Consider the following 14,613-nt stretch of genomic DNA (forward strand, 5'->3'; position numbering starts at 1 on the left):
TAGAGTTTCCAATTTAACTTTCCAGCTTGGCAGAGTCCAACTTCCTTTAAATCTACTACTACTACTTGGGAAAATGGGCAGAAAAGAGTGTACCCACTAAAGTACACTCCCCACCAGAGCCTAGAATAGAATCCAAGATTTGTAAGTCTGACTATTCCTCTGCTGTCAACAAATATTTGCAAAAAAAGCAAAAATGTACCATTCCTCTCTAGTAATTAATTATCCACACACAAGATGTCTGGCAGAGATCCCATGAACCTGGCTAACTTCCTCTACTAAAGGTTAGTTGTCTCCTTATTCAGTTCAGCCATCTTCCTAACTAAACAACTCTACTTCACCAACTTAATTGAATCTATGTTCTTGATCCCAGATACCTTTCTGCTATTTTTGCATCACTCCCCAGACTCCTCCCCCTGCCTCCACTCATTGGGGCACAGGATTTAGCCATCAGTATAAGTTACGTCACTCAGAGGTGTGAATAAGCCTGAGCGACGTAAGTTATACCAATGTAAGCACCTGTGTGGACAGCGCTATGTTGGTGGTAGAAGCTACCGCTGTTCATGGGGGTTGGAGTAATTAAGTGGATGGGAGAGCTCTCTCTCCTGTCAACTTAGAACATCTGCATTAGCAGCAATACAGCAGTTGCTGTAATCTCTGTAGTGCAGCAATAGCCTATGGTCAGGATGTTCACCACTGGCGACTAATTGTATGTTCCTTATGTTCTGAGTATCTAACTTGAAACCCTGGGATCTGCTTTACAGAAGTGCTGAGCACTAACAAAGCAACTGAAGTCAATGGGATATGTGTTTTGAACATATAAAGTGCTATACAATGCTATAAACTCTGAAAAATCAGGTCCTAGGTGTCTCAAATTCAGCAACCAAAATTACTGGACACTTTTGACTTTGATTTCTCTATGCTTCAAATCCCCATCTGTAAAATGGGGATAACAGCAGCACCTCGCCTTACAGGGACGCTGTGAAAATAAATGCATTAGAATTTATGAAGCAGTCAGATACTACTGTGATGAGCAACACAGAAAAGCCCATGAGAAAATTAACAATTCTGGTCAGAGCAGGGTTTGAACAGTATGCGGGAAATAAGATGTGGTGCCATAAACTGAACCATGAAAAGGGGACAAAATTTTGAATAGCTGTTCATTAAGTCAGCACTGAAGGGTCCTGGGGGGGAAAAATGGTATGTGATCATGCAATTAAAGACTAGTGTAATGCATATGCATAAAAAGGCTGAATTAAGACTGCACACACAACCTTAATTCTGGCATTTCCTAACGTGAGTGTTTGACTTAGTATTTGTGTGTGTAACAACAACTATGGAAAGGTCTGAGAAGAGGTTGCACTCTTCTTGCAAAGCATGAAAGCATCTAGTGGCCATCACTGCTATCTGGTCATTCAGAAGCAAAGCTAGATTTAACATAGCCAAGTTCGGGATTTAATTTGCAAATAGCAGATACTTCCTTAATAGGGCTGCTGATACATTTCACAAGCTCTTCCCATTACTCCCCCACTCTAATGTTCTGCCTGACTTGAGTCAGGGCCAGCTAGCCATCCTCCTGACTCACTTTTAAAATTCTCTAAATTACTTTAAAATTCTCCTCAAATTTGGATTACCTATGGAGGAGAATGGGAAGAATGGGACAATGGTTTGGCCTTTTTAGGGAATTCTTCAGGTCCCAAGATAAAATTATTGCTGGAGCAGCATTCTCCCCGCTTGCCCTCAGACTGTGGCTCAGGTATGCTAAACGGAGCAATGTTTGATTACACATACACACACACACTTTGGAGTTACATCACTCTGCAGCCTTCAATAAGAGGAGCACAAAATTCCCAGATAATAGGTAGGTCAAGTTCCCAACAAGCTTCTATAACTCTCCCCTGAGCAACATAATAGCAGTTCAGACAGGCAAGATATATACTACTTCTCTGCATCATGGTCAAAGAAAGCCCTCATTCTAAACAGTCCTGAACCAGGGACTGTGAACTCCAATTATTTTTTCCTTTATGGATCAAGCTTGCAATTCCCAATCAAGGAGAATGAGAAATCATTAGAAATCTTCACCATCCACCCTAAACCTCCAAAGGCAAGGAGAGGTCAAAGGAAAATAACCATGTTAAAGAAAAAAGGGCCCTAAAGAGAAAGAAAAGCTCTCTAAAATAGCGGTTCTCAAACTTTAGTAACCTGAGGACCCCCATTTTCATTTAAAATTTTGCTGCAGACCCCCAAACCTCCCCTGCTCAGCCCCAGGCACCACCCCCACTCCACCCCTTCCCCACCTCTTCCTGCCCCCGCTCCACCCCTACCCCTCTTCTTCCCCACCTCTTTCCGCCCCCTCTCACGAGCGTCCCCATCCCCTCTCCTCCCCCCTGCATGCAGGAGGCGCTGGGAGGGAGGGGAGAATTTGATGAGCGGGGCCCATGGACCCCTTGGAGTTCCCTTGCAGACCCCCAGGGATCCACGGACCCCTGTTTGAGAAATGCTGTTCTAAAATTATCTGAGACGGGGTTAAAAAACAAAATACTTAAACTCTGAATACCTAAACCAGAAACTAACTGGTGTGGAAGAAAATTCTCCTTTGGCAGAAAGAAAGCAAAAGAGAAAGAAAATAGAAGAGCAACTTCACCTTTGTCAGTCAAGCCTTCCTTCTCAGACTCATCACCTGACTACAGATCCAGAAAACATAAGCCAATGAAAACAAAAATGTTTATGAAGAATGGAAGAAAGAAGGCCCCTTCCTGCTCCTTAGCTAGCTCAACTAGACCAAGCCAAAGCTGAAAAACCTCCAATGAGAAGACGAGGAATTGGTGACACTTTAAAGACTAAGATTTATTTGGGCATAACCTTTCGTGGGTAAAAAACCCACTTCTTCAGATGCATGGAGTTTCCTCTGTTAGTCTTTAAGGTGCCACCAGACTCCTCATTGTTTATGTGGATACAGGCTAACATGGCTACCCCTCTGATACTCGGTCCAATGAGAAGCTGCTCCCATAACACCTATTTGATCAAATACTTTAGAGAGTGCTAGCAGATCTAAAACTGCTTCTACACCACACAGAGGACTCAGGAGGCAGACAAAAATAGGTGTCCCAGACAAACATTTCAGTTAAACTCAACAAGAAATGCTGTGTCCTTTCCCGTCCTCCCTTTGGCAATGTGATTAAGGCTGCATGTGAGGACCCAAAGTACTTGGGATGGAGAGGAGGACATAAGGGGAATTAGTGTGGTGAACACATGCACAAAATGATGGCCACAGCCAAGAACGGAAGAAAACCATACAATCATCTAGCCAAGTCAAAACTACTAATTTTCTAAAAGCCAAAAACTTAACACCAGGCAAAACAAAAAGGTCTTGTTTCAACTAGGGAGGCATGAAACTCGAGGCAGTGGTAATCTGGAAATACATTCCGCTTCAAGCATTCCCTACAACTACAGGACACTTAACTTCAAGGAGATGACCTGATCTGTGGGAAGGAGGAGTTGGCTTTAGAGATTTTACCCCATACAGAATTCCCCATTTAAGTTGCTTCACCTTGACTAGGTTGCTGGTCCTTGGGTGCATATGCACTTCCCAACATGTTACAAGGCTTGAACTTTAAGACTGGAATCTACAACTTCCAGCAACTGCTTAACAGGGCACATGATGAAGAGGCAGCTGATTTAGAACCACATGAATGCCTCCTGAATACTGTATAAAGAATGCTTTTAGATGAGAGTTGAGGTAAGTCCCCAAGGGAGGTTCCTCCCTGTAGATCTGACAGGAGGCATAAAGGAACAGGTGTGCGCTCTCCCTTACCAGACATTGGAAAGTGGGACAGGCCTCCTGCACCCAGTATTTATAATATTTTGAGCTTTTTGAATCTTTTGGGAATAATAAAGTCAGCCCTGAAAAAGTGACATGGACTAAATGATTGTTGGGAGGTTTATTCTACTTTCCCTGGCTGGTGAGCTTGCGCACTGACTTACATGGACAAAATAAGGGAAAAACCATAAGAATTTCCCACCTCATCAATACTGAGATAATAGAGCCTGCCCCATCAACACAAAGGTTTTATAGAACATATTCATTATGGTTCCACAGAAGAATGGAGATTTGAGGCCATCTTAGATCACAGGTCACTCAACAATTTCACCATAAGACTGACATTCCAGATGGAGACACTAAAATCACTATCATATCATGAATAAGCATCCCCAAGACTCGTGGTATTGATACGCTTGTTGGAGTTCTCCTTTCACATTCCAGTCTGAGAAGTTACAGGAGATTTCTACACTTCTATTACTATGGAAAACATTTTCAATACAAGATTCTCTCAATCGGGCTCAACTTGGGTCTTTAGGAAAATCCTGGATGTGCTACCAGCTTCTCTGAGGAAGACACGGATCTATGTCTGTCCCTCTTTTAGATGACCTCATCAGATCCTCATCACAGCTTTCTAAGTAAACAGGGTTAAAAAGCCATCTTTAACCCTCTCAGCTGCTTCAGCATCTGAGTGTCACTCCAGTTACCCAGAGGAATACAGTTCTCACCTCAGAGAAAAGGCAACTGACTATTTTATCACTGATTCAATGGGTCTATACTCACCTGTCATCTCTACGGGTCTTGACACAACTCCTAGGTATGCTGCTATTTCCATTCGAATTACACTGCCTCCTCAGCCCTCCTTAGTGACAAGCTCTGGGATGCAAGATGTTAACCCAACTCCAATCTCTCTGTACCAGTGCAACATGGTACTACTAGTTTAATTAACACAAACTGCTCTGACTGTGAGAGGTGTTATCAGTTTTATTATAATCACTAGGAGATACTAAACTTATCATGGTCTGCATCACCTCAAAAATTAAATTAAAATGAATGACTAGTATCACGGAATCCCCATCCTTTCACATGAGCTTGCTCGACCAGCGGAGTCAAGACTGACAGACAAGAAAACAACTAACTTCCAACATCAAGGTAATTACAATAAATTAAACTATTTCTTAGTAACATTATGTGTTTAACAACTTAAAATGACAGTTCAAATATCTTACCAATGCAGGCCATTGAATTTGTTTGATCTTTGATCCCTGAGTCTGGCTAGGGTCCTTTCTTTTTGCCCAGACCAGCTGGTACTCCACCAAGAAGGCTGCAAAATCTTCATAAACCTTAACCCACTCTCGCTTTTCCCATTCAAGGTCATCAAATTCCACATATACCTGGGGAAATTAGAGAACACAAAACAAAATATTTATTATTTTATATATAAACAATTGCATTTTGTACAGTATAGATTATAAAATTAAATACAAGAATTTCAGTAAATTAATCTGAAATACCTGCTCAATCTCAATGAAAATCACATCACACCACAGTCAGGCTACCTCAGGGGGAACTTCTGCCAGTGCCAGAAACCAGTCCCTACCCTGGAGTGCCCCTCCGCACTTAGATCTTTCAAGTGGGTCAGCCTGGCCATATCTCCTTGTCTGAGAGGTGGGTTCAGATCGGCCATGACTCCAGCTACCTAAGGGTACCTACTAGTGTACCTTCAAATCATTTTCCTATTTTTTTTTGTTGTTGTATGTATTCGCCCTTGTCCATCTGCCACTCACCCACGGCTCTGATGACCCACCAGCACAAATCTAGATGCCACATCCACACCTTCTGCCACCTCTTCTGACCTCTGGTGACATTGCCTCATTCCCCATCCCTCTCCACCAAGTCTGCCCTTCTCCTGCCTCTGTTCATAACCTCACACCCATCCTCCTTCACCCTTGCATTTCTCTTGCTGTCTCTGAAATGTTTACTCCCATTTCTTAAAAAAACCCTCTCATCTATGACTTCAAATCTTGCTCCCGCCAGGCCCTGGCTCTCAAAGAGACCTGGATCCCTTTGTCTGATATTGCCTCTGCAGCTGCCCTCTCTTACAAAGCATCTCCTTCTCTCATACTCCATGCCCTGGATCAAACTGTGGTGGGAGTGTGGGGCTTCTCCTCTCCAATTCCTGCTGTTTCCAACCCCTCCCACTCCACCTCCTTCCCACTCTCTTCTGAACAGCACTACAGTCTATTCTTCCCGCTCCATCTTGTCATCATCTACTATCCATCCAATTCCTCCCCATCAGCTGTCCTCTCTGATTTCAACTCCTGGATTTCTCAGTTCCTCTCCTCACAACCTCCCACAATCAGCCTCAGTAGTTTCAACATCCATGTTGATGACCTATCTGACCCCTTAGCTGCATGTTTCCTTGCCCTATAGTCTTAATTTAACCTGCAGCCCTTGTTCAACTCTCCCACTTACCAAAAGAGCCATTCACCTGACTTGGTCTACCAAGCACTTGCCCTCTCCTTTGATCTTGCTGTTTCTCATTTCCTTCCTCCCCCAACCATCACCTGTTCTCTTCAACATCAACCATCAGCCCCCTCCCTCGTGCCCTGTCTCTTGGCCTTCCCATGACTTTTAGTCTATCAGCATTCAGGATTTCTTATCTGTTTTCAGTCCTCTCTACGCTTTTCTTCCATTGATATGGTTGTTTATTCTCTCCATTCCTCACTCCACTCCACACTTGACATTTCTGTTCCTCTCTTTTATTGTGAGGTCCGCCTTTCAACTCCAACAATCTCTCGCTCACCCCCAACATCCACTTCCTATATTCCTGTTCTTCTGCTGTAGAAAATCTCTGGTGAAAATCCTATGACCAGACCAACTTCCACCCTTCAGTTTTGCCATCTTCCAAGCTAAACAACTGTATTTCTCCAGCTAAATTGAATCTCAGGATCACAACCCAGCTGCCTTTTTGCTCCTTTGACAATATCTCAAACCCTCCCCTGCCTGCCAGGATCGTGCCAATTTATTTCAAGAGAACATGGACCAAAATATGATGAGACATTCCCCCTTCAACTCTCTCCTCCTGCTCAGATGAATAAGTTTCTCATCTGCTCTCCTTCTCTAACCTCTCCACATGCCCCAATGACTACATCCTATCTCCTGCCCACCTGACTTCTTCACACTCACCTACTTCTCAAATACTGACATCTAGTTCTCCCTTCCATCACAAACGCTGATGTTTATCCTCAGCAGCTTCCATGCTGGCAGCCCATCTGAGCCTCCCGTCTCACTTCCTTGTTTGACTTTTAACCTGGGTCAACCCTCCCACCCACCAATAATTCCATTCACTCAACTCTGTCTTTGCAAAATATTGCTTCTTCTCTCATCTCTCTGTAACCAAGTTCCCCCTCTCATCTCCTGAAACATCACCTACTTGCCTCTCGACATCTCCACCCTTTCAATAACTCAATGTCCACAACTCCTATCACTTAGCCCCCTACATTTCCCCACTTACACCTTCTTGTTGATAAACTCAATTGTTGTTCACTCCACTCTCCAACCCTCAACTCTTTACCCCATCTCACCTGCCACACATCTGAATGCTAACTTTTACAAAAATCTCAATATTTTGTATATAAAAATTTAAAGCAGAAAACTAAGTGGCAACAGAGTAATACAATACCCTTCTACTCAAATCCTAATGTATATTTGTGCTCACTTAATAGAGCCACTTCCAAGACTGGAAAAGAGTGTTTATAAAAGCTCAGAACTAAATGACGTACCTAATTACCAACTCTCATATTTATTAAAATACAAAGTGTGTTAGCCTAATTTACAGAAAAATTACCTAAGTGTAATCCTTTTGTGATCAAAAATTTCAGCAGAGATCAATAACATTTGAAGTACAGTAAGACTTTTTTAACCATAGCAGAAGAACACAGAAGGCATCTTAAAGTATTGTTCTCTAATAGTCATACTTCGTATAGTAGTTTCAATTAATTTCTCTAGTCCTTCTGAGAAGGATTTTACCTTTGAAATGCATCAAGTGGAATGAAGTTAAACATTTCGATGCTGATAGTCCAAGGCACTTTTACAGAAACTTTGTCCTATTTTTCCTTCCCTACAAATTATATTAAATTATTCTGAGGCTGGCCAAGAGCAGTTTACAAGGATAACTTGCACCTGGCTAGTCTATCACAGTTTCAGTTCTCCAAAGTAGCAGCAAGTGATATTTGGCATGGTGAGAGCACTACTACAATATTGTGTCCAGTTCTTGTATCTATAATCCAAGAGGATTCAGAGAAGAACCAGAGAATGACTGAAAGATTAGAAAGCATGCCTTACAGTGATAGAGTCAAGGAGCTCACACTATTTAGCTTAAGGCCATGTCTACTGAGTAAATCACACTGCTGCGATGGATGCAGTGGTGTTGATTTAGCAGGTCTGCTGAAGACCCTCTAAGTAAATGGGAGAGCACTCTCCCGTTGACGGCTTTACTCCACCTCCGCAAAAGGCGGAAGCTACGTCGACGGAAGAGTGTTTCCTGTCGACGTAGTGTGCGGTAAACACCGTTCTAAATCAACCTATGTTATGTCGAACTCAGTTACGGAATTTATGTAACTGAACTAGTGTGACTTAAATGAACTTACAGCGTTAGTGTAGACCAGCCCTAAGAATGAGAAAGCTAGGCTGTGACTTGATCATAGTCCATAACTACCTACATGGGGAACTAATATTTGATAATAGGCTCCCCTCAATATAGCAGACTATCCAATGGCTGGAAGTTGAAGCTAGACAAACTCAGATTGGAAATAAAGTGTAATTTTTTTAATCGATGACGGTAGTTAACAATTGGAACAATTCACCAAAGGTCATGTTTACAGGAAATTTCAAAATCAAGACTGAATATTTTTCTAAAAGATATGCTCTAGGAATTATTCTGAGGACATTCTATGGCTTTGAGGTCTTTCTGTGTTATACAAGAGTCAGACTAGATGATCACATCAGTGCCAGATATAACTCGCTCCTTTCTGACCTTGGAATCTATGAAGTTTAAAAGGGGAGGGAGGCATGAGAGCTCAATTTGATTTAAAAAAGGAAAAAAAACAAATGCATTTGGGAAAAAAAAAAAAGAGTCCCATGGGCTCAAGCACTTTAGGAACCACTGCCTTTGATACTTCACATTTTCTGGAATACTAGCCAAATTAATACTTATGAGAATATAAATGTGTCCATCTCTAAAGACTTAAGTGTAAATTCAACACCCCATCTGAACAGAACTTGTGTACAGTGGAGATGGAGAGTGATCAGGGAGACGTTTGTGGTCCCTGATTCTTAGCTGCTTGTCACTAGAACTTAGAACTATAAAAGGAAGGTCTCTAAAAACAAAGTAGAATTAGGTATGGCAGAGATCGAATCTGCTATAACCCAGCCTTGCCATATTCCTACCCTAGTACCCATACACCCTCTCCCACCCTGCACGAAACTGTTTCTGTCATGCGTAAAGTTTTAAGTGAATAAATTAACTTAAAATTAATCAAGTTTAAAGTTCAGTTATTTAAATCACCAGTTATGATTTAAATCAGCAACCAGGAAACCTAAATTTAAATAATCTATTTAACCAAAATGCTTCTGAAATAAATGTAGTCAAACTTTACTAATTCTGGGTCACTGAGAATGAAAATGATGCTTAAAATTGTTGATTGGCTCTAGTTTTCAAGATATGCTATTGGGTCAGTATATACGACCCTTGACTTGGGGATGGCGGAGGATAAGTGAAGTTATAAAGGGAAGGGATCTCAACTTAAACCAGAAATGACAAATACATCTTTGACTGGATCTATGACTGGGTTTGGACAGTACTTGCTTTTTAGGCAAAAAAATGAATGATGCAATCTGAAGCTGGTATTGCAACATACAGAATATGAATTGCATCATGTTATTCCTAGAAGTCATGGATGATGCAATCATAACAAAGCTTACATCATCTGCTGAATAAATTGCCCTATATCAGCTCTAGAAATCATACAGTGCCATGCTCTCTTATTTGTCAGTGTTTGATTTTGCAAAGGGACACACTTCTGTTTAGCCGAAGTGAGCAGAGATACCTCGTACTTGTGTGAACAGTGCAGATAACTTCTGCTATGTTTGTGGTGAAGTGACTTTTGCATCACAAAAGCGCAGTATAACCACTATAGTTAAGAAAGCCTATCACCTTTATTTTGGCTGCAAAATTGGAGATCAGGACAAGAGGTGCGCCCCACACATATGCTGCAACACTTGTGCAAACAAATCTTCGCCAATGGTTGAACAGGAAAAGGAAATCTATGCCTTTTGCAGTGCCAATGATTTGGAGAGAGCCAACAGATCACACCAGCAATTGTTACTTCTGCATGGTGCCTCCAGTTGGGAAAGGTGTGTCAAAGAAGAAAAAGTGGACTGTGCATTATCCAAACATTCCATCAGCTATACGCCCAGTACCCCACGGAGAAGGGCTGCCGGTTCCTGATGCATCAGAATCATTCTCATTTGAGTCAGACGAGGAAGAGGAAGAGGATGAAACTTCTGGTCCTGAACCATCAATGTCACAGGACCCACATTTTCTCCCATCCACCTCCTCTGAACCACACCTCATAATATAAGGTGAACTGAATGACTTTGTCAGGGATACATGTTTTGCACTTTCATCTAGATTTTTTTCCACTGAACTGCAGAGCAGTGAGCGACGAGCATGGCGAGCCATTTCACCAGGACATTGCAACAATGGAGAAACGCTATCAGGGCAAATGGAGCCCATCAGTGCTTGCGGACTATTGCTGGACAGTGACAAGAGATGCTCCATTTAATGAATACAAGAGACAAGCCAAGAAGCGCCGAGTAGACACTGAATAGGACTAAACTATGTACATAATAGTTTTTTGCCTTTTGTTTCATAATAAATTTTATTTATATAACCCTTTTGCTGATTTTTAAAGTGTTACATAAACAGGGCAGGTGAAATATCATGTAAAGCAACCATAAACACATGAAAAGACCTAGGTTTACAATTTATGATTAAAACTCTACTATCTACACAATATACATAGACATAAAATGTAAAAACTTAAATATCTTAGAAACAGTAGCCAATCAGTTGTCATATTTGAATTCAGCACATCAATATACATAATAAATAGCACATTTTATCTCTGAAGCAGACGACTTCTCAAAAATTGTAGACCAGTGTTGTTTTTCTAAGGAATGGTTAAGTCTCATTAAGTCAGTAATCATCAAAACATGTTGACTTGCAGCTATATATCACTTTTACGCTAAATTTGGTCTTTCCGTTAACCAGAAGAATACACTAGATCTATACACATTCATTTAAGCAATTATATAACTAACATTTATTCATATTCTTAATTTTTCCTTTTTATTATATTAAGAAATTAGTCACTGACCATATTCCATTTATTGAGTTATTTTTATGTGGTTTATGTCAAGCTCTAGTTGAATGAAAACTGGAATTCATTTAAAAATGCATAAAACAGCCATTTAAATTCATTTTTATTAGTTAAAATTATGCTAGATACATAAGAAAAAAGTAAGCTTATCAAAAACACGTTTTGCATTTAAAACCAACCGATTTATGAAATAAAGGAATTATTATCTGTTAGTCAATTCAACGGTTTCCAGTCACAATGTCCTTCAAGATTTTAGAACTAGTAGATCTCATCTTTCCACACCTAGTTTTTAGTCACAGATTAGAAAAAGAAAATAAGTCTTCCTGTTTTTTCAACTCCCAATCAGTATCTTAACTTTGAATGAACTGCACTAGTAGAATAAACTGAAATGAAGAAAATCTCTCTACACCCACAAAAGAAGCTAGCGCTGCCAAAAACTGGTTCTGGTTCCATGTGGTTAGCTAGTAATTCCACAATTCAGTAGTCTAACTTTCTTTAAAATTGTCAGCAAACATGTACTACTTAGTATTTTTTAAATTAAATTCAAATGATTTTTAGCAGACTATAGTCCGTTAAGACCTTAATACTGACTGCCATAATTTCAAATTTTATTTTAAATAGACTTAAAAAAAATAAAAGGGTATGACGTTTAAAAAAAAATAAAATAAAAAAAATCAATTTTTAAATTTAAAGATTTTTTTTCTATCCTGCAGGCTAGTCAACCATGTTCAAAGAGCCATTCACCATCCTCCCCAAGCCCAGACAAAACAACACAGCAACCCAAGCCACTAAAATAAAATCTGTAGCCAAACTGGGATCCCTAAGGAATGCCAAGGCTCAAAATTCCCAACCCTTTACCTAACTGATCTGGCTTTCGGAAGCAGGATATGCTGCAATGCCATCCTGCTCTGTGCAGACAGAACAGTAGTTTGAAAAGTCTTCAGAGAAGCCCGGCTTCCCAGCCCTCCCAGTTATGGACAACTCTGTTCTACTTCCCTGAAGCAGTACAGGTTGAAGATTCAGCAACATGACACTGAAGACCTGGACATGAAAGAGATGTTCTCATTGGGAATATTTTATAAATATAATTGGTTTTAGCCTGCTAGTTTCTACAATTATTGTTACAATTTTCCAGCAGAAGGAGGGCAAAAACCTTCAGCAATACTTTTTCTGATTAAAGCAAGGTTGCAAGCTATCTTCTAATTAGAGCTGATTGGAACTCTCAATTAAATGAATTTTTATCTAAATATTCTGTTTTGAAGCTGAAACATCAAATTTGATTAATTTATTTTTTAGATAAAGGAAATCCAGTAGATTTAATCTACCTGGATTTCAGTAAGGCATTTGATACTGTTCCACAGGAAAAATTAGTTAAATTGGAGAAGATGGGGATTAATATGAGAACTGAAAAGTGAATAAGAAACTAGTTAAAGGGGAGACTACAACAGGTCATACTGAAAGGTGAACAGTCAGGTTGGAAGGAGGTTACTAGTGGAGTTCCTCACAGATCAGTATTGGGACCAATCTTATTTAACATTTTTATTACTGATTTTGGCACAAAAAGTGGGACTGCACTGATAAAAACTGCAGATGACACAAAGCTGGGAGGTAATGCCAATACGGAGGAGGACCAGAATATCATACAAGAAGATCTGGACGACCTTGTAAAGTGGAGTAATAGAAATGAACTGAAATTTAATAATATAATATGCAAGGTCACGAACTTAGGGACTAACAACAAGAATTTTTGCTATGAACTGGGGACACATCAGTTGGAAATGACAGAGAAGACATACTTGCTTGTATTGGTTGATCATGGTATGACTATGAGCCGCCAATGTGATGTGGCTGTGAAAAAGGCCAATGCAGTCCTAGGATGCATCAGGCAAGGTATTTCCAAGTAGACAGGGAAGTGTTAGTACCATTATACAAGGCACTGGTGAGACCTCAAGGGGACTACAGTATGAAATTCTTGTCCCCCGTGTTTAAAAAAAGATGAATTCAAACTGGAACAGGTGCAGAGAAGGGCTACTAGGATGATCTGAGGAATGGAAAACCTACCTTTCAAGAGGAGACTGAAAGAGTTCGGCTTGTTTAGCTTAACCACAAGAAGGCTGAGGGGACATATGATCGCTTTCTATAAATACATCAGAGGGATGAATACCAGGGAGGGAGAGGAGTTTTAATTTAAGTGCCAACGCTGACAAAAGAAGGAATGGATATAAGCTGGCCATCAACAAGTTTAGACTTAAAATTAGACAAAAGTTTCTAACCATCAAAGGAGTGAAGTTCTGGAATAGCCTTCCGATGGGAGCAGTGGGGAAAAAAATCCTAACTGGCTTCAAGTCTGAGCTTGGTAAGTTTTTCATAGAATCATACGGTTAGAAGGCACCACAAGGATCATCTAGTCTAACCTCCTGCCAAGATGCAGGATTTGTTGTGGCTGAACCATCCAAGACAGATGGCTATCCAGACTCCTTTTGAAAACCTTCAGTGAAGGAGCTTCCACAACCTTCCTAGGTAGTCTGTTCCATTGTTTTACAATTAGAAAGTTTTTCCTGAGATTTAATCTAAATCTGCTATGCTGTAGTTTAAACCCACTGCCTCTTGTCCTGCCCTCTGTGGCAACAGATAACAATTTTTCTCCATCTTTTTTAATGGCAGCCTTTCAAGTATCTGAAGGTCACTATCATGTCCCCTCCTCTTAATCTCCTATTTTCCAAACTAAACATACCCAATTCCTTCAGCCTTTGCTCAGATGGCTTGCACTCCATCCCTTTGATCTTTGTCGCTCACCTGATCCCTTGCAGTTTCTCTACATCCTCTCTATACACTGGTGACCAAAATTGGATACTCCAGCTAAGACCTAACCAGACAAAGCAATTTAGTTTAATAAGCAAATGGATTTCTGTACCATATTTATTGACAAGGTTTCTACTACAGTATGCTAAAATGACTCACTGGCTGGCATTTACAGAATGGTGTCCTGTTCTCTCTAAGGGTATGTCTACACTACGAAATTAGTTCGAATTTATAGAAGCCGGTTTTATTGAAATCGGTTGTATACAGCCGATTGTGTATGTCCACACAATAAAATGCTCTAGGTGCTCTAGTCGGCAGACCGCGTCCACAGTACGAGGCTAGCGTCGACTTCCGGAGCATTGCACTATGGGTAGCTATCCCACAGCTATCCCACAGTTCCCGCAGTCTCTGCCGCCCCTTGGAATTCTGGGTTGAGATCCCAATGCCCGGATGATGCAAAACAGTGTCGCGGGCGGTTCTGGGTACATGTCGTCAGGCCCCTCCCTCCCCCGTCACAGCAACGGCAGACAATAGATTCGCGCCTTTTTA

General features: G+C 40.8%; 1 protein-coding gene across 3 annotated transcripts in view; it reads right to left on the bottom strand.

Annotated features, from left to right (window-relative positions):
• JMJD1C (jumonji domain containing 1C) overlaps nt 1-14,613 on the bottom strand; it is a 349,289-nt gene that overhangs the window by 226,998 nt on the left and 107,678 nt on the right. For all 3 annotated transcript variants that reach the window (XR_004646490.1, XM_034776021.1, XM_034776020.1), the window contains exon 2: nt 5,047-5,211. Coding sequence is in view for 2 of the 3 variants with exons in the window: in XM_034776021.1 (XP_034631912.1) it covers nt 5,047-5,211 (165 nt within the window). In the remaining variant the exon portion in view is untranslated. The remainder of the gene's footprint in view (nt 1-5,046; nt 5,212-14,613) is intronic.

Source organism: Trachemys scripta, chromosome 7 (genome assembly GCF_013100865.1).
Source record: "Trachemys scripta elegans isolate TJP31775 chromosome 7, CAS_Tse_1.0, whole genome shotgun sequence".
Classification (NCBI taxonomy): domain Eukaryota; kingdom Metazoa; phylum Chordata; order Testudines; family Emydidae; genus Trachemys; species Trachemys scripta.